At 42.0% G+C, this 23,723-nt stretch overlaps 2 protein-coding genes and 1 pseudogene across 2 annotated transcripts; all 3 read right to left on the bottom strand.

Moving 5' to 3' along the window:
* Positions 1-464: 464 nt before the first annotated feature.
* LOC119273092 lies at positions 465-8,306 on the bottom strand. Its single transcript, XM_037554384.1, has 10 exons — positions 7,959-8,306; positions 4,263-4,284; positions 3,962-4,056; positions 3,777-3,872; positions 2,631-2,762; positions 2,361-2,477; positions 2,050-2,219; positions 1,854-1,928; positions 1,621-1,669; positions 465-1,538 (listed from the first exon to the last, which is right to left on the bottom strand). Exons 1-8 carry the CDS (start codon positions 8,304-8,306, stop codon positions 1,913-1,915), a joined length of 996 nt encoding a protein of 331 aa, XP_037410281.1. The 3' UTR covers positions 465-1,538; positions 1,621-1,669; positions 1,854-1,912.
* A 38-nt stretch (positions 8,307-8,344) lies between these two features.
* On the bottom strand, positions 8,345-14,784 carry LOC119273452 (annotated as a pseudogene).
* Positions 14,785-21,518: 6,734 nt separating this feature from the next.
* Positions 21,519-23,027, bottom strand: LOC119273090 (BTB/POZ and MATH domain-containing protein 1-like). The gene is made up of 2 exons (XM_037554382.1): positions 22,819-23,027; positions 21,519-22,267 (listed from the first exon to the last, which is right to left on the bottom strand). The coding sequence occupies exons 1-2, from the start codon at positions 23,025-23,027 to the stop codon at positions 21,619-21,621; spliced, it is 858 nt and encodes a 285-aa protein (XP_037410279.1). The 3' UTR covers positions 21,519-21,618.
* Between the last annotated feature and the right edge of the window lie 696 nt (positions 23,028-23,723).

Below are 23,723 nucleotides of genomic sequence, written 5' to 3'. Positions count from 1 at the left end.
GTTACAGCAAGGAGCTCCAGTTTCATGAAAAAAAATGGCATGTAAAGTCTAGCGCCAACTTAATACAAGGAGCAAGAGAGATTCTTGGGAGGAGTTCCTTACATCTTTATCCTCGTCAGACAGCGTGGGCATGTCGATATGAATCTGGGAGCAGTGCAATGTGAAGGCATAATAATCACAAAAAAGTTCAGAAAAATAATAGCGCCAGGTTCGTTACCTACTACCAATACCAAAATTAGATACCAATCAACAAACAACAATCAATCAATTGTAATAACCATGAACAAACAGCAACCAATCGTGTCATATAAACATGTAATATCTCAAGGCAACAAACAACAATCAATCGGCATACATGGTTTGTACCTTCTCAAGGCAATCAATCAAACAGCAAACAACAATCCATCTCAAGGCAATCAATCAAACAACAAACAACAATCCATCTCAAGCCAATCAATCAAACAACAAACAACAATCCATCTCAAGCCAATCAATCAAACAACAAACAACAATCCATCTCAAGCCAATCAATCAAACAACAAACAACAATCAATCAATCATGCCATATGGGAACATAAGCAAACCATGATAACAATAAACAATTGAAAAGAACAGCATCAGAACAACTGTCAAGAACAGGATTCTCTACATCTAGGATGGGAGCACACACGCCTGTCGGTAGAACATGGATCGACAGAGGGCAACCAGAGTATCAAGCGCATGCGTTTGAGATATGAAAATAACCGACGAACAACGCATGTGGTGATATAGAGGGAACGATTTGACACTGCTCCAATTTCCGAACCAAGAACCCATCGTTCCTGCAGCCGTCGCCCCGACACGAACACGAAACACAGGATCGACAGATAACAGAAGCGCACGCACAAGTAAACGCAGGAAATATCGCTCCACCTTGAACACGAAACGCAGGATCGTTAGATAACAGAAGCGCACGCACAAGTAAACACAGGAAATATCGCTCCACCGTGAACACGAAACGCAGGAACAGAAGTTTCTCAAATAGACTTTAGTTCGCAAACCAGACCGACCGACCGCTCGCTTGCTCGCCCGCTTCCTCCCAGAGTCGCAGGGACAGAGACCCCAGACAAGACGGCCCCAAGAACACGCGAGAGCATCAGGGCGACAGCGGGGACAAGCAAAATCATATCACAAGCGACTCTAAAGTGACGAGGAGGACGAGTAAATCAAACCAAACGTGATTTTCTATATAAACGAGTGAATCTAGGACGAGCAAAATCAGTCGAATTAGACGCACTTCAAGGCAGATGAATCGAGAACGAGCAAAATGACAAATCATATGCGATTCTTCTAATCTAAATGGACGAATCAGAGGCGAGAGGAGAGGGAATCGGGGACGAATTGCCTCACCAGACGCGAGAGGAGGAGAGGCACGAACCGAGGATGAATTGCCTCACCAGACGCGAGAGGAGGAGAGGTAAACCATTCATACCTAAAAAGTATATGTTTCAAGTTGGCAACAGCGGTTGTCTCTCATTAGTTCCAAGCCGATGGCTAGCCTGAAATGACATGAGCAACTTAAAATGTGAGTGTGATGTAAATGATATTTATATTATTCTTGAAGCAAGAAAAGTAGCTTACATCATCGGCAGCACCAGCAGTCATATTTACAAATGAAGATTCATATGACCTGTTATGTAAAAAGCATCATATGAGTCAAAGATACTTAGAAATCAGTTTATGATCATAACAACATAAGTAATTATTCATGTGTGTATATCTAAGTTATCAAGGAATCAAGGATTCAGTATAAAATAAGTCAGACAAACTGATCAAAATTCAAACTCTGACCATTTGAAAGCATAAAAACTTACCGATGATTTATAGTCCTGCAACTCCAATAAGTCACCTGGTTTGTCGTCTTTGACTTTAGCTATAGCTGAGAAGAACTAAGAACAAACAGAAGTACACAAATGGAAGTAACTAGTGTGTTTCAAAATTAGCAAACAATCCCACCCGGGGGGGAATGTATTTCAGCAAACCATAAAAATAGAACAATCAAAAGAATACCTCTCTCCACATTGCTTGCCTATACATCCACCCATGGCGTACTTCTGTGTCGAGGAGCATGTCGTGGACTCATACTTGGCCCAATCAGTCTTGTACATGTGAGCAATCTCAGGCACCAGAGGATCATTGGGGTTGGGGTCCGTCAGCAACAAATAGATTGACAGGAGGGCCTGTTAACAGAGACAGGTAAATGTTAGAGAAACATACATGAAGAATTTTTGTGAGATTAAGTTGTTGAAGTAACCAAGCTTATATCAGCAACAAGCTTTAAGCAAAAATGGAACAACCAAGCTAGGAATGCAGATCATTACCTTTGATATGGTCAAAGTCGGGCTCCACTGTTCCTTGAGAATGTCAAGGCAAATGTTGCCGTTGCTGTTAATGTTTGGGTGAAAGTGGAAGTGGAACACCTTGGTGCGGAAAGAGACCTGAAATATGTTCATGTCTGAATGTTAAGATAGCAAGCAGCAGCAAACTAATTGTTTGAGGACCCCAAGACATCTGTGTAATAGCAATTCCAATATCATAGAATCAATATGAACTCCTTTTTACAAAGGTTAGCTCGGTACACCGGAAATTACCTTTGGGGGCTTGAAGGGATAATCCAGTGGGAAATGGATGTTCACCAAAAATAGGCCACCAGTAAACGGGCTTTCCAAGGGTCCCATGATACTGGCCTGCCAGTGGAACATGTCCTCACCTACAGGACCTTCCTGAATAAAAGGAAAGTAATACATATTACACAACAGTCAGACAAGCATTCGTATGAAGCCAGTCAAGTATGAGTAAGAAACAAGTCATATTTGCTGCGAGATCAAACAGCGGCCAGCTTTAGTTATGTGTGAACAAGTTCAGAATTAGGCATGAAATTATATGTGTGAACAATCATCATATACCCATCCAGTACAATGATTAGAATAATTCAAAGTTCATTATTCTTAATTTCAAGAGGTTAGTGGAACCAACTGTTGTATTAAAAAACATCAAGTCACCCAGGAGGCCAGGACATCCACTGAAGCCACTTATTCTCCACAAAAACACAGAACATCAGGTTTACACACATTATGAATGCTGAAGTTGTTTCACTAATTATATTTATTCCAGTATGCGTTAATAGACTAAGGAAGACAGGTGACCATTGCCACCTCACCTGCTAAAACATAGTTCACTCTCGAAAATTCTCCCTATTGATTTGGTTGGTACTGCTTAAGTTTATTAAATAGTCTAGTCCATGCCTAACAGATTAGATTGGAACTGTTTATGTTTCTTATATAGTGCTAGTCATGCCTAACTGTCCATATAAAATGTGAAGTGCTTGGCAATTTTAATTTCTTTTGGTTATGGCAGTTAAGATAGCATATAGTGCTACAGGGTGGTGCATGTTCTGCCCATGTGGTACTGGTACTGACTATAAATTGTAATAAGGTTGGCATACTTTATAACCTAACAGAACAAAATCCAAGGGCTTTTTTAAATGGCCTGCTCAGAAGATACATCACACACTTGACATGAGTCAATCATATTAGTAGTCCATGTATAGTTCATAAGCAGTATTCTCCACCAATCAATCCAGCAAACCTAAAAGCACTGCAAGAGCACAGCTAAATAATCGACAACCTAACCCCCATGACCAGTAACAACAGTTAACAAACAGGCCACGCCAACGGCGCGCTCATCAATTCGGGGCAAGATCTAGACGGAATCAAAAGGGGCAGAGGGGAAATCACCTGCGCTAAGGTCGGAGGGTCCTTCTGCAGGTCCTTGCAATGAGACCATTTTCTTGGTCCATACTTTCTTACAAGATCAATAATTTTATCATCTTCCTGTAGAAAAAATATCATAATCATAAATATAACTATAAAATGTGCAAAAGGTTTGTTTTTCGAGCAAAGTCAGGAGTGCAGTGCCAAACCTCTTGAGTCCAAGGACCTTTGATGAGTTCAGGCTTAAGAACCTTCTGCCATGGATGTAAATATTGTACCTCTGTCCTATCCAGAAAGAGCTCAGCTGCATAGATAGATGCCGACAGAATATGTGAGCTCACCACACTTGCATATACAGAACATCATCCAAGCAAGTATGGCATTACTATATAACTAGCTAAAATGTGGGCTATGCATTCATAAGGTTGCCATTACCAGCCATGAGATAAACATTTGTGTAAAATATAGGAACGAGTAAAATTCAAGATGGGTTATCATCGAAACACATACCAGGTTGATGAGCGATCCACAGCTTCAGTTAAAACACCAGTAGCACACCATCAGAACAATGATAATGAATCAAATTAGGCATCATGAAAACATCCATTCAAATATCAGGTGCCAATATCTAAAACCAAAAGTTCCAGTAGCAAAATTTGGGTAAATAAACACTTTGGGACTAGAGGCATCAGCATCACAAAATGTAAAGAATGTAAATATACCTGCACTATATGCAACTCAACCCATCAGTGTCCTTAGCAACACAATAAAGAGCAAATGTGATGTGTCCAGATCAAGATGTTTGTACCTTAAATACTTAGAAAAGCATTGCATAATCACAAAAAAGTTCAGAAAAAAGAATAGTGCAAGGTCTGTTACCTAAGATCAAGAACTACGAATACCAAAGTTTGATACCAATCAACAAACAACAAGCAATCAAGCAATCAATCAACAAACAGCAAACACCAATCAATCAATCAACAAACAGCAATCAATCAATCAATCAATCTTAATAACCATACGCAAACAACAATAAATCGTGCCATATAAACATGTAGCATCTCAAGCCAAATTTGTAGGTTAATAACTTGAATAAAACACATCATGGCTAGTATACTAACACAGAAGTCACATCAGATTTGAATCGGTGAACTTCAAAAGGGAACAAAGAGCAGTAGAAATGCAGTATTGGTAAACATGATTAATTATTAGGAAAAGAAGTGAAAACAAATAGGGAAAAGGGTGCTCTGATGAGTGGATGCATTGGATATGAAAACAAGCAGGGAAAACGTGATTATGATGCATTGGATGCCAAATCGGCCACGCAAAGAAGTGGAAACCAAGCAAGTGATTGTTACAAGAGTCAGGCTTTTCTTCTCAGCCTATCATCCTAATTTATCAGCAGGAAAGAAGCCTCACATCACAGTACCCACGGCCTACATGGTTTGCGCCCCTGAACACGAATCATCATATATTGAAACATAAGCAAAGCATGATAACAAGAAACAAGTTGAACACGCATCATCGATCATCATATATTGGAACATAAGCAAAGCGTGATAGCAAGAACAAGCGTAAGAGACAAGAAGAAGATTCTCTGCATCTAGGACGGGAGCACACACGCCTGCCGGTAGAACAAGAATGGACAGAGGGAAACCAGAGTATCACAAGGGCGCATGCGTTTGAGATATGAAAATAACCGACGAACAACGCAGGCAGGATCGTAAGATAATAGAAGCGCACGCACAAGTCTCTCAAACAGAAACGCAAGAAGCATCGCTCCACAGCTAACACGAAACGCAGGGTCGTCAGGTAACAGACGCGCACGCGCAAGGTTCTCAAACAGAAGCGCAGGAACCATCGCTCGACCACGAAAATGAAACGCAGGATCGTCAGATAACAGCAGCGCACGAACAAGTTTCTCGAACAGACTGGTTAGCTCGCAAACAAGACGGTGACCCAAACCGACCGACGGACCGCTCGCTTCCTCCCAGAGTCGCGGACCCCCGACGAGACATCCCCAAGAACACGCGAGAGCATCAGGGCGAAGGCGAGGACGGGCAAGAATCAAATCACACGCGACTCTGAACTGACGACGACGGCGAGGACGAGCAAGTCAAACCGGACGCGCATTTCTATCTAAACGGTCGAATCGAGGACGAGCGAAATCAACTGAATCAGACGCGGTTCAGAACAGAGGAACTGAGGACGAGCAGAATCGAACAAATCAGAAGCGATTCTTCTATCTACTCTAAACGACGGACGAATTCGAGCGAGAACGAGCAACATGGAACCAGACGCGAGAGGAGGAGAGGTAGGAACCGAGGACGAACTGCCTCACCGGACGCGAGACGAGGAGAGGCAAGAACCGAGGACGAGTCGCCTCACCGGACGCGAGAGGAGGAGAGGGACGAGTCGAGGACGAGCGCGCGCGGCTGGCGCACGACGCCGGTGCCCCCGCCGCCGGTCGCCCGCCACTTGGCCGAGCCCCCGCCCGCGTCCTCGGGGAGCGGCGCGGCCCCGCATGCAGAGAGGAGAGGGAGCAGGGCACGAGCTGGCGGACGGACTTGGAATCGGCGGCCGAAACGGAGACCACCACGCGGCCAGGGCGGACCGAGGACGAAGGAAGGATGCGAGAGGCGCGGCCCGGACGGGGAGAGGAGGAGCGGGCCGGGCAAAGGGCGGAGCTTTATAGGCGGGGCGGAGGCGGTGGCGGCGGGCGGAGGCTTGTCCTTGCCGAGGTGCGTGTGGCGTGGGTGCGGATACGAAAGGCAAGTGGAGCGGGGCTGGATCCGGAGCGGAGGCGGCGGCGGAACGAGAGTTTTCCAGGCAGCCGATGCCCCTGAGTACCGTTGTCGTGCCTCTTTCCTTTTTTTTGTTTCGGATCAGATTGGTTGCGTGGTGAAAACAAATGGGTTAGAAACACCTAGCACTGCCAAAAAAAAAATAAAGACGCCACGTTTTTTTATCTAGCACCAACTTATTAAGTGTAAAAAAAATTGGCCCGGATATAATAGCTTAGGATACGTATCTGAGTTGATCGAAACCTCGTCTCGCCCGCTCTAGCTTCTGTTGCTTTCATCCACTTTCTCGCCTCTCCTCCCCTCCCGCTGTTGGTGTAGGCAGGGGGGGAGGGCGTTTCTCCCCTCCTGATGGTGTGCGCAACGCGGGATGCCGCGTCGTGCCAGGGGCGCGGCGGCAGCGAGTCAGACGGGCGCGCTGATGGCGTGGGCGGATGGCAGGGCTGCGGCGGCTGTGCGAATTTCGAAGGTGGGTGCTCGGGGCGCTCAATGAACTTTCTTTCAAATTCGATGATTTTTTCAGATTTAGTGAAGTGTTTTTCAAATTTGATAAACCTTTTTAAAATTCAATAAACTTATTTTCAAAATCCGTGAACTTTTTTCAATTTTTGTGAAGTTTTTCTCAAACTTGATGAACTTTTTTCAAATTCAATGATTTTTTCCAATTCGATGAACTTCTTTCAAAATCAATTAATTTTTTTTAAAATATGTGATTTTTTTCAAATTTAATAAACTTTTTTTCAAATTCGTGATTGTTTTTTAAGTTTGTGAACTTGTCTTTCAAAAACCATGGGCATTTTTTAGTTCACTATTAAAAAAACTTATTTCTTTCAAAAGTCAACTGGTTGACCGCGACCGGTCTAACGTGATCAAGGGAACTAGGAAACCAATCAACCGCTATTTTCTTCTTGGGCCGGCCCATGAGGGGGGCGCATGGGTGCCAAGAAGCTCAACAAGGCGCCCTATTGAAGCTCCTACCGGACCCAAGGGGCGGCGGTCTGCTCCCGATTGGCGCCATGCGACAAAGCGGTATGGCCAACGATTCTTTGTTTTCTTCTTTCTTTATGGTTCTTTCATGTCTCATGCCCTGCACTCCAAGGGCACATCTCCATAAGACCACCACCCGAATGACAACAAATAGGTCGAACAATTTCTTTTCGCAACAACAGGCTATATTGAATTACTCAGGTGGATTACAGTGTGTGTGAATACATCCTAGAAGAAAAGCAAGGGTGTAATTCACCAAGATACGTCTTCTACAATCCTCACTAGCCTATTTGGCACATATGTGTGCCGCTTCATTTGCTTCTCGGTTGATATGGACAATGGAGCAAGATTGAAAACTGGATCTCGCTCCCGTACTACCATAGCCATCTTGCTCGTAATAGCTCGGGTCAACATTGACCTTGTTGTAAGTGATCTCAGGGGGTATCCAGACCGATTTCTCCCTCAGTTCTCGTGCTGTCTTCAAGCCCACTAGCGCAGCTAGATCGTGGATGGTATCAATGGCCCATTTGAAGTTCTCCATATCTCCTATTGTTTCTTTCAGTCCAAATCGTCCAGCACCCACACAAAATGGTAGCAGCATGCGATTCTGAAACTTGCCATCAACAATTTCTATGAAGAGAAGGGATCCTGACCGGAAGGAAGCAACGACGTTCAATCGTCTCCTCAACACCACAATCTTCACAGAACTCAACACCACAATCTTCACAAAATAGAATCTGCTCAACATGTTGTTCTTGCAGAACATGGACCTGCCGACCAAAGAACGCTTTCAGGTTCCATCAAGCACATGGATAAAAACCATGGGGTCTAGCGAGTCTACGTCACTTTGCCAGCAGGCTAAATTCTAATACCTGCCTTGTCTGCTTCCATGCAAGCAAGGTCGAGTTAACACAAGACATCACATAATCCAAGCAACTGAGTCGAGAACTAATATTAGTATATATACACACATGAAGCGCTAATGCACTACCTTAATAAGACGACTCCATAATTTGGAGCATGCAATTCTAGTAGTAATTTAAACGGGGAGCGAGGCCACGCTAAGGCGTTCTGTTAGGTGGTGGTTACAAGTTCAGTGACTTTCAGTTCTCCAAGGCACCAGGCACAACACAAAAAGGGTCCCTCCTGTCTTCACCTTGGGAACTTGCGTAGAAGATCTGAAATCACCGCGATGGTGACCAAAAGACCGGCTAAGTACGGGGTGTTCATCCTTCCGCCCAGATGAGCTTGAAGATGTTCTTGCTAGCCCCCGTGTTGACCATGTCGCTCTTGTTCTTCGGCATCTCCTCCTGGGCACGCCTATCGCCATCCTTCAAAGTTGTTACAAGGATAAACTTTTAGTTCTACAGACATGTTGAATTGTTCTGTACATCAATTGCGTGAGGAGCAGCTAACGATATGTAAAGAACATTGTATAAGTTGAAAGGAAAAGAGGACTCACAAGCAAGGTGTACGCCTTAGCAAGCGAGAGAAGAGTGGGGTAGAGACTCGTGACAGCAAGAGCAGCTTCTTCTGTCACTTGTGGCACCTGATTTACATGCACAATAAATGAGAAAACTACTGCATGAAATGGACTACCCGGCAAACTTTGGTGGAGGTGGCCATATTCGCCCAGTTACCTGCATAAGCTGAAGGGCGAATATATCGCCCATAGTGACCTTCTCAAGGTCAGAACACCTCTTCACAAACTCGTCGTAGGTCAGGAAAAGTCGAGAGGTATCAGCACCAGCAGAGAAGGTTCTGCTGTAGTAATCAATTATAGAGCCTGTGAGGTGGCCGTATTTCTTTTCAGTGTCAGCATACCCAGTGGTTCTCTGGACATCAAATCCTTCAAGAACCTCAATAGTGAAGCAGCTGAAATAAAAGGCATGTGGAGGAGAGTTAATAGGGCATAAGGCTGACAGTCAAAGCATTGGGAACAATATTTAATAATGTTAAACAACGAGAAAAAAGTACTGGCATTCAGGGGTCAACATGATCGTCCAGGCTTCATGAGAAGAGTACATACGCTGTTTTAACACTCTCTGATCCATCTACAGTGTTTACATCCCCTTCAACTAGATATATTAACTTCGTTAGCCCACATTTCTGCAAAGGATACAACAAATGGAGGTATCACGTCGTATTGTTGCTAGAATAACCACAGCAAACCCATATATATGGACAAGAAATACAGTTTCTTTGGGAAGAGATGCACAATCTACGGGCTCAAGCTTATGTCTGCTAATAACATTGTCCTTCATCATCTCATACCCAAATATGGACTATGCTTTTCAATTAATGATAACAAAGAATAAGGAAAAAAATCTCCTCGGCTAAGATTAGACTCAAGCAACAACAAATCACAGGGGATAGCATGTGGGCTGCCCCTTTTTACTATCAGTGAGAAATTGAAAGCATGAAGAACTGGGAAAGTTAAGATGGAAGGTTTATAATATTAATGACAAAAATCAAATCTATTTTCAGATGGTACCTTCAGTCTTAGTTTTTGATCTTTGTATCTGTTGTCTTTAATCGACCCAAGTAAATCATCCACATTTTTCCTTTCAACAATGAAATCAAGAACATACTCCGTGTCAAGTTCTTTATGGCGAGCAATCCAAAGAGCGTCTCCAACAGGCAAGTGTTTAATCTGGATGACATGGTTCAAACAGAAGGATCAGCACCATTTTCTTTGGCACATTATATGAACAGTTCAATCTATGCAAAGCAACTTTGGTAATATTATTATGTTGTCTCCTTGCGCACAAGCAAGAAAAATATGCAGTCAGCTATCATCAACACGGTGGGGCAGCGACCAAACATATCAGATAATTAATCCAGCAGTACAGGGCATTTAATTTAGAGCCATGTTGATGCATATAATGACTTTTAGCAGTGTATTTTGGTTGTCTGAAGAAATGAACAAGGATAACACCCAGAGGAGTACTGATGAATTAGATACAAGAAGAAAGGAAAAGGCAAGCAGTGTTAAACAAAGAAGAGTTCACATAACTCTCAATCCAACTAACCTCTACGAGGAATATTGAAATGCGAGCGTATATTATCAACAACTTTTCTTCTGGAACGGGGTCTGCACAAAAAGGGAGCAATCATAAGAGAACTGAATTCTGATACATAGATGGATGATTAAATAAAACATAAAAAACTAATGGATGCAACAATAATCAATTTGTTTCCTTGGAAAATAATTTAATTAAATAACATGCAGAATCTAAATTTTATATACAGAAGCAGAAGGTTAAACAGTTTAAGTAACACGAGATAACGAATCAAAGTGTAAAATTCACAATTCCAGCACTAAGTGGATAAATATGTGAAATCCCTTGCCTATCTTATTTTAACGAAATAATATTAACATGAAGAATAGAATGCCCTTGTAGGTCATGCGAAAAAGAGACTAGGTACGCATACTCCCAATCCTCAGTTACTTTACCCTCCTCAAAAGATGTTTTTTTAGGGGGGGGGGGGCTAAATATATTGTTTATTTGCTAAGACAGCCTTATTATGATCCTACTTAAATATCAGACACAACTAAAAAATACAACTCATGAGTAAGATACGATCATACAGACCCGAAAGTATCTCGATCATCCAATATCAGCACCACGTCATAAACTTTCAGAAAACTTTCATTAGATTGATGAGGTGGCATAGCTAGTAAAGACTTTTCAGCAGAACCCTGACGTTAGAAAAGAAAATGTTGCATTATGTTCCATTTGAAAAAGAAGGGTACGGAAAGGGAAAGTCAAGTGTACCATTGCACTAAACGATTGCTGTCTAAACATTCCTCGAGATGAAAGAGGAGAATTAGTAGCGCGGCCGTTGTCTGAAAAAAAATGGCATTAACTACAAAGATCAGCGGGTTGTAATATTTTGCTTAGACTACCCACAGTGGGAGTAATATAGGTGGTAACATCACATTTATCTAGGCAAAATAGATGATGTGGCATGTAATTAATGAAGAAAGAGAGGCATGTGGTAACATAGCTAGTTACTGTAACATCACACATATTAAGAAAAGATGAGTCTACAACGTAATACATGAAGTGATGCATGACACAACACATATGTTACTACCCACTGCGAAGGTAGTAACATAGACTAGTAACATATGCATGTTACTACTCTAAGTTACTCCCCACTGTGACTAGTCTTATGGAATATATCATCATATATATGCAAAGAAAGCATGCTAATACCAAAGGAACTGGAACTGCCTGCTTTTGAGTTTGGAAGTCCACTTCTTTCAGAACCTGCAATTGAGTAAAAGGAATTTATTATAGTGCTGCTGGGGTACCATAATCGGTTATCTGGAAATTCATAGTGCATGAGCAGAAAACTTTATTAATACCTATCAGGGGACTGCTGCTGTCATGTTCATCAGAATCTGAATCGCTGAGCACAACTGCAGAATGACCGGCTGCCGTTAAAGGTCCTGCAGGACCATCCAATCCAGATCGTGCGAGAAAATCGCGAGCTGTCTCTTTGCCTTTTTCTGTTAGGTAATACCTACAGCAAACTCATACGGTAAGTCCCAAGTCTATGCTTGGTATCTCAACAGAATGTGTGTGATTGGCAAATAAAGCCCCAGAGAGAGAAAAGGAATTGCAAACTGAACAGGGTGAGCTTCTGCTTGTATTCAGGGTGGAAATAAAGACGGGAGATGAGTGTAGGACCAAAATAATGAGCAAGATCTGGTTCATGTAGCAATCTGGCATATATCTGGAACATTCCCAAATGGCCACATGTGCAAGATTTTTATAAACATGTTTCAGGTTCATATTGTGGACCAGATAAGTACAAAGGAGCTATGGAATTGGACATGCCTGCTTCTATTCCATCGATAGAAAATTGATGATATGCCACCGCAGAGCTGTATGTTTAAAAGATATATTTCCTTAATTAGCTCAAAAGATTAGAGAGCATTATATTACCTAAGGTGCCCACAAGCATCAACTAGCAAACTATCAGATGTTGATACTCTGCTAGCATATATATGACTTCACTGCTGCACTATATCAAACTTCTCCGACCAAGAGAAAAAACTGAAGTAGGATTGTTTCTTGATACAAGTTAAATTACTAGAGAACACATTTACCAAACAGCAAAAGCACACCAGATGTTAGCCACATTTTTGGATCCTGCCGATCCACACTCAGACCAAAACATGTGAGAGGCTTTTCTATCCGGTGAGTGTCGCAAGAGCATGAATCAGATAAACTAGTGCAGACACAATCATACTTAAATACGTGAGAACCCTATGAACCCTCTAATGAGAGTCAAGTTCATGCATACAAGTGATGTATTTTATAGCTCTGGTATCTCCTTGAGTTTGAGTCCATTAAAATATCATTTATCATTTAAGAAAGATCAGGCAAAGTAAAAAAGTTCACAACCAATAGCTAGCAGAGCCACAATAGTACATTATACAGCAATATCCAGTGATGTGAAGGTAATAAAACTTGTGCTCTAATACGTGAGTATATCCAATTATTTTTTTAATAAATGACGGAAAAACATAACATTAATATGAGGATGAGCCTGGTACATTACTTTGCAGGATTACTCTTTTTCTTAACCAGATCCTTATTTGTTAACGTCTTCATGCTATTCCATCCAGTATAACTGTAACCTTCATTCCGAGAATTCCTACTCTTGTTTGGGCTGCTCATAATACAACAGAGACAGTTAGCGATGCACTAAAATATCAGCTGAAATCAGCAACCGTGGCATATACTGAATCACTGAAACTGTACCCTATTGCATGTTCTGACAGACCACTGGCCTCAGCAGCATCAATAAGCTCTTGCCTCATCATAAATTCCTTCCCTCTTTCCATTTCCCTAGGGGGGAAACAACTGTCAATATCCGTTGTTGCATATTCAAGTGTCTTTTCCCTTTTCCTCTGATTAAATGTTGCCCTTTGTACTAAGGTTGCATTAATTTTGCAGCGTGAACAACAAAAATGTAGGTAAGATAGCCCCCCACCCCCACCCCCAAAAAAATCATACCTGTAGAGTGTGATCATTATTGCATAAGCAGCTGATTTCAACCGTGGCACATAAGGTTTGTTTCGTGTGTTCTTCTTCCCTGTTAAAAGGACAGTACCCTGTAAGATATGATAATAGTCCTGTTTCCATTGAACTGAGTATTGATAAAACTGAAGGGGAAGAAGACTTGTTGCCATCCTGATGATGAAAAAGGAATAACAGATTCCAGAGGACACGTGAGCAGTCATGAAAACTATTACCCATTTCTCCTGGTGTATTACTTGTCGGAGGAGACAAATCAAGGCTGGACCCTGGAAAGGAGTCTTCCATAACATCAACAACCCAACCTCCAACTCCCCTGACAAAAATAATAGAACCGAGGAAGCAACAACAATGATTAAAGTAATTCAGAAAATGTAATTTTTTTCAAAAATCGATGCAACTCAATGTAGAAAGCAACGATTGATGTGTGATTTCCACCTCTAAATTGAACACACAAAAGAAAAACCAAAGGGAAAGAGTTCTATATGAACCATTTCTCTGGTTATCTACTTGCAGGCGAATCCCAAGTAGAATGACAACCCTAAAGGGATGGATATAAATACACCTCCCCATATAAAAATGGCAATGGCCTGAATCGATTTCAGCATATACCTGCAGCAAATCAACGGCCGCAGCAGATGAGCAAACATAAGGGGAACTGAACTGAAACTTATGATTACACAGACCAATAGCCATCCAAACCGAAAATTCATGCTCAGACCAAATGGGCATAACTAAAATCCCCTAAGGACTAAACCGTTACATCCACCGAACAGAGCTAAGGCGCCCAAATCATAAACCGACCCATTTGTCTTAGAGCAGCGATGTGACCCAATACATAATCCCAAGCGCGCGACCTCGAAATCGACCGAAACCTAGCCTCGTCGCAACAGTGTAAGATGAAACAGTTTGAGAGGGATGGGGAAATGCGCACTTGAGACGGGCCAGGTCGCCGGGGGTCCGGACGGGCTCCTTGGCGGCGCAGACGCCGGTGTAGGCGGCGGAGAGTGCGCGCCTGGTGGTCCGGGAGGCCGCCCGGCTGCTGCGCCGCCATGGAGCGGTGCTTCTCGAAGATCCTGGCCGCGACCTCCTTGTTCTCCCGGAGGTTCACCTTGCGCTTCTTCTTCGGCGCCGACGGGGCCATCTGCGCCGAGGGTGGGGGCGTGGGAATGTGGGATTGGGAGGGGATTGAGGCTGTGGGGGTGGGGAGTTGGGAGGGGGGGTTAGGGTTTGGGGTTTGGGAGCGGGGAGGAGGAGCCCGCCATTACTGGTGCGGAAGTTTTGGCTTTGTGGTTCACTGGTTTTTACAGTCGATAATGTTTTTTACAGTCGAGAGTTAACTCTGAACAGGTAATAAAAACAGATAAATAAGTGCCGCGGCAGTCATGATGGGAACGAGACCGTACGTAGAGGTGCACGCTACACAGAGACCGTGTCCTACTCCTACTAGGCATGTTTGAAATGACAAGTCGAAATGCCAAAAGTATTGAGCTAGTTTTGAGGCCCCGTTTGGTTTGGCCGTGGATTTCTAAAAGAATATATGAAAAATCTGCTATGAAAAAATAGTTGTGGAAAATCTGATGTGAAAAAGATGTAGGTCATTTGGCAAACCAGCTAATACAATTTTTTCAGATTTTGGCCTGCAGCGGAATCAGATTTTGGAACGCACGTCCTGGGCTGCTTCCGCTTTTGGTTCAGATTTTGGCAGCGGATTTCTGAAATCGGATTCTGCTAGGTTCGCCCTTTGATTCAGATTCTGCTGCACGGTAGCGGAATCTGTCGATAAAAGCTGAACCAAACAGGGACTAAGTATTAAATCTCTGAGTAATATGTTTGTTCTGTAAACACAGTAAAAACTTTGAGTTTTGCATCCTTTGTGGAAAATAAATTTAGTGCTTACTTTTATTTCTCCTTCCGATCATCAAATGTGACTCTTTTTTGGGTTTTTATCGGTTATGCCACCGGTTGTGTCCCATTATTCAGTTTTGCCATTAGAAATTTCAACCGCTCAAAAATGCCATCGCTTCATTAGACACATGCTCAAAAATGCCACTAAACACCATTATTGTGATCTCAAATCTCTTTTGTCATGTTATAATAACATAAATACCTATGGACCAACATGCCAGCTCTCCCTCTATCTCACTACAGTAAAGTATGGGGCCCACTTGATCCTAATAGCGTTTTTATTTTCCTATAAAATTATTCGCTTGGTTACTCCTGACAAGTGGGGCCACACATATCATTGTGAGATAGAGAGAACTGACATGTGGGTCTAGGCTTATTTTTGTCATAGAACATGGTCAACGGGTTTGACGTAAAAATAACAATGTTTAATGGCATTTTTGAGCAAACATCTAACAGAACGATGGCATTTTTTAGATATCTAATGGCATTTTTGAGCAAGCATCTCACGGATTGATGGCATTTTTGAGCAGTTGTAACTTCTAATGGCAAAATTGAGTAGTGGGACACAACCAATAGCATAAATGATAAAACCCTTTTTTAAAATGCTTGGAAAAAATACAATCACATAGGAGGTGTTGAAGTTTTTATGTATACTTCTCTAAATCCTTTTGTTTGTGTGGGCAGATTTTTACAAACATGTTGTTCACGCATTTTGAAAGCTATGTAAACTCACTTTGTATGCTAAGAGCAACTCTAGTAGATTCGTTATATCTGCGAACATCGTCCACCACATGGAGGATATGAAGGCCATGGTGGGTGTGCGCAAACAAAAGTTAAAATCACCAGCAAAAGTGCAGCTATGATGGTGGAATCGATGTTCAGGACGCTGGGCATATATACTCGCAATTGTTGCACGAAATGGTCCGAAAGATGTTGTGGTTGCTGATAGGCTCGGATTACATTTAAGCAGAGTGAACACAGAGATGCCAAATAGAGAGGCCCAAAACTTTCCTGATAGAGAGCAACTCATTAAGGAAACATAGTCGTTCTGTCCCATTACCTTCATTCCCTCCCATCTGGAAAGGTTGCAGTTGCGGCTAAGCGGTTCTTCATAGCTGCGCTCGGTGGGTTAGTGGTTGCTTTGCTGTAAGCTGTCGGGTGTGACAGACGAGGAGGCAATGCTATGACCAGGCCTCCTAGCAGTAGCCGCCAGGCTGCGATCGGCGAAGAGGGGGGCCTCTCCACCTCTACACGACGAGTCCACAATGTCATCTCAGTCTCACATGGTTCCAACTCCCAGTGCATTGCCATTGCCGGCTGGTACGGACAAGCCTTATTTCTACCTGCTTGACTATCAAGTGTACATTGCCATTATCAATCTTCGTTCCTCACCATGCCATGCTTGCACCATACCATGTGAATCTTCGGTAGCACCAGCAACAAATCTTGCACCACGCCATGCTTGTTGATACACCAACGCAACTCTTGAGGCTTAATTTCTTTTATTGTCGACTATGCTACTAGCCTAGTGCTAAAGCTTTTTTTTTTTGCAAAACATGGAATTTATGGCCGCACATTAGCTTTTTGATAGTTTGATTGGTGTCACTGATTAATTGTAGATTTTTGTTGGTCACACATTGGTTTGTTTATTCATTAATTGCATAGGTTTGATTAACTGCATATTTGTGTTGGTTTATGTTTACTAGAACAGTAGGAAGATGATGGATTAATTCTTAGGTCTCCTTTGGTTTGGAGGAATTTTATATGAATTCTATAGGATATGATTCTTATAAGAATTTTTCCTTTAGAGTCCTTTGGTTCATACGAATGGATTCCTATCCCTACGTAGGATTGGTTTTTGTCCTCTACATTTCAAAGGAAAATCAACATTAATTAGCCTAGACTCAATGGAAAAATTTCTATGATGTGAACCAAATGACATCTCTTTTCCAATTTCTACTCATAGGATTTGGGATATATGTCATCTCAGTTCCTACAAGTTTCTTATTCCTATGATATTCCTATCCTATGAACCAGAGGAGGCCTTAAATTCTTGACAGAGCACATAGATAATTGAATTGTTTATGTCTATTTGATTTTTGTAGGCTTGGTTGATCAAGCACTTCACGTAGGGCTCCTTTGATACAAAGGAATTTCATAGGATTATTGAAGGTTTTCGATCCTTAAGATTTTTTCCTATGATGGCCGTTTGATTTGTAGGATTGGAATCCTTAGGATCTTTTCCATAGGATTCATTTGTACTACATTTTGGAGGAAACTTTCCATCCACTTAAACCTCTTTGTAGAATTTCTTTGTTTTTCATGTGTTATCAAACACTTCTCCCAATCACGTAGGATACAAGAGGAGATGACACTCTATTCCTATGTTTTTCCTATTCCCGCATTTTGAAACTCATGCAAATCAAAGAAGCCCTGATAGTACAACCACCTCATGTACTTCCAGTGAACTCAGATGACCCGACATGGATGCATTGCACTATTCCAGACATTAACTAGAAGTCCTTGTGGAATGCAACTTCTGCCATGGTGTTTACGCTAGTGGTATTACTGAATGAAGTACCACCTTGCAAACATCAAGAAAGAAACTGACTTTTTGTGCAGACATGTTCCTACTGATGTAAAGTAAAGGATTAGGGAGTTGATCTCAAACAAAGATGATTCAAAGGAAAAGAAGGCCAATGGCACAACAATACATAAAAGTGATGTAACTTTGGATGGCAATGATGTTGGGATTGCTGATGAAGATGACATGTTGGGTGGTGGTATTCTTCTCTTTTTTTTGCGGGTGGTGATAGTATTCTTCTATTCTCATGGAAAGGCCATAATAAGGGCTCCACATATGGTGCTATGGGTAAGTTTTGCATCAAAAGGTGACGGTGGCGGTGGTATTCTTCTTTTTTTGCGAGTGGTGGTGGCATTCTTCTATTATCATGGAAAGGCCATAGTAAGGGCTCCACATATAGTGCTATGGATAAGTTTTGCGTCAAAACACTAGAAAGATTGTAGCTGCAAGGAAGGGGAAAGGCTTTTCTATTAAGTTACAAACCAAGCTATCCACTCAAAGAAGGGGAGAGATCAGGATTTGTGCCTGTGAGTATATTTGTTAGTTCTTCCATGAAACAGACATTACCCTCAACACAGTCCTACTTCCAAGCTTTGAAATGATGCTTGCAGTGATTGGAGCATTTGGGAGAGGCATGTAAGGCCTTACTCCCTATGAAATGTTGACAAAGAACAAGCCAAAGCAGAAAGATCAAGAACAAGAACTACCATCTGCAAATGCAAGTGTGCAAGCTGGACCATCAACTTCGGCATTTAATCCAATACTTAAAAAAGAAGAAGATTATGATTCCTGTTAGTCTGTTACTCATGAAGATATACTTTCCGCTTCCTCTGCTTCAGAAAGTGACGACGGCAGCAACGACACTGACATGAGTTCTGGTTCTAAAATGTTAGACTGTCAGTTTGTCTATGGATTTCTTTATGTCGTTCCTTATTCTACCCTCTGTGCTTTTAAAAACTCTGTGATTTGTGAACATTTCATGATGCATGTAATGGACGTGGTCTTTTTGCTTACCGGCCCTGGTGCAAACCTCTATTATTCATGATGCACGGGAAGTTATGAACTTGAGACTTTGAATTCAAGTGAATGGTGAATGCTTGTTTTGTTGTAATTGGTGATGCTTGTTTGATTTCCCTTGTTTTTCAACTGCCGAACTGGTGGTGCTTGTTTGATTTCCCTTATTTTTCAACTGCCGAACTGGTGATGCTTGTTTGTAAGTTCTAACCTATAACTAGGGATGTTGAATATATATTCTGTTTTCTTGCTGAAAATCCCAAGTTTTCCTGCTAAAATTGCCCTGTATTGGTCGCTATAGCAGCTGTAGCGTTTGGGACAATCTACTGTGAAATGAAATCTCCCTTGGGACAATCTGGATGCAAGTCACCTGATCCCTGTCCGTCGAATTCACATGCAAGGTGCGTCCTCACATGACACATTTGAAAAGCTCCAAAGAGATACTATCTCTGTCCCTTCATATAAGAAGGTTTTGCAACCGCAAAAACATCTTAGATTAAGGGACAGAGGGAGTATGTTATTGGTAATTCATTTTGGAAGAGATCATTCTAAAGGAACACAAAGTTTTGGACAAAGAAATTTGACGACTCTAGGCTCATCACACAAACACTGAACCTGGATAGAATCTCGAGCACATGTTAGATCATAATCGAGAGAAGTGCATATTACACCCCTCAACTCTAGCCCTAATCTAATATATAACCCCCAACTCCAAAACCGTCTAATCTGCAACCTCCAACTCTTAAAACCGGCCAAAATTCAACCCTCCCCTCCCCTTGACCGGTTTTGACCCATTGACTGATGAACAGTAAGTTCGGAAAAAAATGAAAATTCAGAAAAATAAAATTTTAGAAAGCATTTTTTGCCTCTGGATGAACAGTATTTAAAAAAATTTGGGAACAAAATTTTTAAAAAATAAATTCGACTTTTCACCGGTGAACAGTATTAAAAATTCAGTTTTTTTACATGTATCCGGAGGTAATAAATTGGAAACAAAATTCGCCGGGATTTGTTTTTTGAATTACTGTAAACAGCGTGAACAGTATTCAAAAAAGTAAAAAAATCAGGGAAATCAATTTTTTCACTGCGTGAACAGTGACCGAGGGAAAATTTTCGTTCCAGAAGTTCGAACTTTTTTTGAATTACTGTTCGCACGGTGGAAAAGTCGAAATTATTTTTAAAATTTTGTTCCCAACTATTTTTTGAATTTACAATTTTTTTTTTATTTTTCTGAATTTTCCATTTGTTTTCAAATTTACTGTTCATCAGTCAACGGGTCAGACCCGATCAAAACCGGTCAAGGGGAGAGGAGGGTTGAATTTTGGCTGGTTTTAAGAGTTGGAGGTTGCAGATTAGACGGTTTTGGAGTTGGAGGTTGTATATTAGACTAGGGCTAGAGTTGACGGGTGTAATATGCACTTCTCTCATCATCATCTGAGAGGAGTCAGTTGGTCTCGCTACCCAATAAACTTATAACCTTTCTTGAATCGAAGGTTTGAAATGTCGAGGGTGCAAGTCACACTCACCTACCATGAAGTGTTTTATTCAAAGCCTGATCCTTTCTCTGAAAGTAGCATCATTCTCAAACACGAGGCCAGGAACAGCTGATTTCTTTTGCATATTTGCAACATTTTAAGGTGTCTAGTCGTGCCTAACTGAAGTGTAGGTAGCAAATAGTGCATATCTGAACTCAACCACGTTTTAAAACATGGTGGTAAAATTCAATAAATTAACTTAAACCATAAGAAAAATACTGAATACTCAATCTTCCCGTCAAAAGAGAAAAGAAAAATATTCAATACTTAATATTCCTGGCAAAAAAGAAAAGAAAAATACCAAATCATCGTTGCAAGGAATGGAAGGCTGTACTACTTTTTTACATTTCAACAGCAAATGCATGAATTTCTGCTCTATAGGATGCAAGAAAGAAAGTTTAGATCTGTACCCCCAGTTCCAGATGCATTTGAGTCAAGGTCTGAGATTTATATGCAACCTGCAGCTCTTGTCCTGATTTGCAGTAGGCATCCAAAGCATTCAATGAAAAGAAAAACAGTAGCCTGAGAAATTGCAAGCCTGGTGAATATCAGTCAACATGGCTACTTAATAACAAAGCTATTACTAGACAATAGGAAAAGAAGCACCTGTCAACGAACTAACATAACAGAGACCAAAATAAGCATAATTCTGCAAGCCATTAGGATAAATTTACTAATATGCCAGGACAAAATTCCTAATAAGAAAATGTAAAAGAGTTCAGTAAGAAAATGTAAAAGATATCAAATGCCATTAGGATGAATTTAGAAGGATGAAGACATGCAAGGAAAAACGAAACAAAAATAAAGTGACAGTACTAATTTCCAGTTTCTTCAAATGTTAGGATAGGTAGTCTGATAGTCATACAATAAGAATCCACGATAAACAGAAGATAATAAGTCTTGAAACCAAACTAAGGAGCTAAGCACCATTGCTGGTACAAGAAAACCATTTCAAAGCCAGGAACTATAATTGCTAAAGCATCAATCCCACCAAACAAGGGCCGAATAAACCAGATTTTGAGCAACGGAAGGGCAGCTCCTGCTGAGATGATCGAAGCCGTCACTGTCCAACAAAGCCCTAAGATTTGCCGGGAAGCCAAGAAACCTTGAGCATGCCTTCTTTAGGCCATCACAGTGGTGCTGCTCAGCTAGCGTCAGGATGGTCGCTATTGTGGCTGCGTTGATGAACTTGCATAGCTTTTCCTCGCAAATACTCTTCAGCCTCTCCATGCCATACCTGTCGGCCGCAACAAGCAGAAGCTGGCATATGACATCCTCATCTTCCTCTTCTGTCACCGGCAAGGAATCGGTATACACAAACCAGAGCAACGCCTTGAACACCTCTGCCTCCATTTCATCTATGCGCACGGCACCTGCGGTGTTGCCCTCCTTCATACCGCCAAAGAGCTCCGCACTGAAGACCGGTGATCGGGCAGCGAGCACACAGCGGTGTGCTGCGAAAGTGTGACCATCAACCTCGAAAATTAGGTCCGCGCCCTTCTCGGTCTTGAGGAGATCACCGAGGTGCTGGTGCAGGTTAGATGGGGCCACAGAGACAAATGTTGGAGGGCTTTCTTGGGGCAAATCAAGGGTGGACCCTGGCAAGGAATCTTTCAGGAGGTGAACGCCCCTGAGAAGAATAATAGAACCGCAGAAGCAACAACAGTGTTCATCAAACTGATTCAGAAAAATGTAAAGTTTCTGAAAAATTGACGCAACTCAATGGTAGAAAGTAACATTTGGTACTGGATACATTCCACACATTAGTCTAGTATGTGATTTCCATGACTCAATTTGACACACACACAAGAGAAACAAAAGATACATATGGGTCAAAACGAATGACATACTGGTATAGTGGAATAGCAGTTCTCTGGTTATCTACATGCAGGCAAATCCTAATTTGAATGGCAACTTAGAGGTGATATAAGTACAGTTCGCCAGACAAAAATGCTAAGTAATGGCCTGAATTGATTTCACCATACACCTGCAGCAAATCAACGGTTGCAGCAGAGCAAATGGACACACGATGGAGCCGAGCTGAAACATGTGATTCCAAATGGTTATGCAGACCGAGTGCATTGCTCAGATCCAGCCCCGAAACCGACCAAAACCTCGCCTCATCCTAACAGCGTCGTAAACGGAAACAGTTTGATTTGAAAGAGGCAGGGAAATGCGCACCTGAGACTGGCCAGGTCGCCGAAGGTCCGGATGGGCACGTTGGTGGCGCAGACGCAGCGGTAGGCGGCGGAGAGCGCGCGGGCCTGGTGCTCCGGGAGGCCGCCCGGCTGCTGCTCCGCCATGGAGCGGTGCTTCAAGAAGAGCCAGGCCGCGACCTCCTCGTTCTCCGGGCGGTTCACCCTGCGCTTCCTCGGCACCGACGGCCCCATCTCCGCCGAGGCGTGGGGGCGTGGGGATTGGGGGTGAGCTTTGTGGTTTGGGAGGGACAGAGATCAGGTGACATTGCACGTTTGCATGTCACCGTGTGCCTTGTGACCGAAATTTAAATTTAAACATTATAAAAAAATCATGCATCTTCACAGCACATATTAAGATAACCTCTAAAAAAATTCAGATCAAAATTTAAAACATACATCAAGAAACGAAAAAGAGATTATTAATTTTTTTGATTCTTTTTTCGATTTTTAATTTTTCTGAATTATTTGATGCTTTAGTCTCTAATCACCTCTCTTAACTGCTCAAGTGTGGATCACTCATTCCAAATCGCCTGACTTCCCGGCCGGTCACCCATCCTCTCACTCCCCCAGCCTGAGCACGCTTAACTTCGGAGTTCTATCCCCCCTACATTCCAAGTCTGCATTTGTTGTTTTCCTAACAAATGTAAGCTGTCAATCCTATTAACCCTTAGCAGTTTAGCTTGAGCATTAGGTCACACGTTTCACCGTTTCACCGTTTGAGTTTGAAACTATTATTCTAAAAAATCCTATTAATACTTCTTGAATAAGTAGTTTGACCAGATTTAACCAATTTTTTAAAAAAAACTAAAATTTGACCATATCTTTTTTTTGTTTTGGAATTTGAGGATTCTAAAAAATTGCAAACAGGCCGTATGCGGTCTCCATCGG

Source organism: Triticum dicoccoides, chromosome 3A (assembly GCF_002162155.2).
Source record: "Triticum dicoccoides isolate Atlit2015 ecotype Zavitan chromosome 3A, WEW_v2.0, whole genome shotgun sequence".
Lineage (NCBI taxonomy): Eukaryota > Viridiplantae > Streptophyta > Magnoliopsida > Poales > Poaceae > Triticum > Triticum dicoccoides.
This window is presented reverse-complemented; position numbering and strand designations above follow the sequence as displayed.

Excerpts from the sequence above, each read along its gene's own strand:
- LOC119273092 (XM_037554384.1), bottom strand. The coding sequence starts at position 8,306 with ATGTTCTGCAAGAACAACATGTTGAGCAGATTCTATTTTGTGAAGATT. Across the intron at positions 2,478-2,630 it reads ATCCCTTCAAGCCCCCAAAG|GTCTCTTTCCGCACCAAGGT; the intron begins GTAATTTCCGGT and ends AACATATTTCAG. Across the intron at positions 2,220-2,360 it reads CGACTTTGACCATATCAAAG|GCCCTCCTGTCAATCTATTT; the intron begins GTAATGATCTGC and ends CTCTGTTAACAG.
- LOC119273090 (XM_037554382.1), bottom strand. The coding sequence starts at position 23,027 with ATGGGGCCGTCGGTGCCGAGGAAGCGCAGGGTGAACCGCCCGGAGAAC. Across the intron at positions 22,268-22,818 it reads GGCGACCTGGCCAGTCTCAG|GGGCGTTCACCTCCTGAAAG; the intron begins GTGCGCATTTCC and ends TATTCTTCTCAG.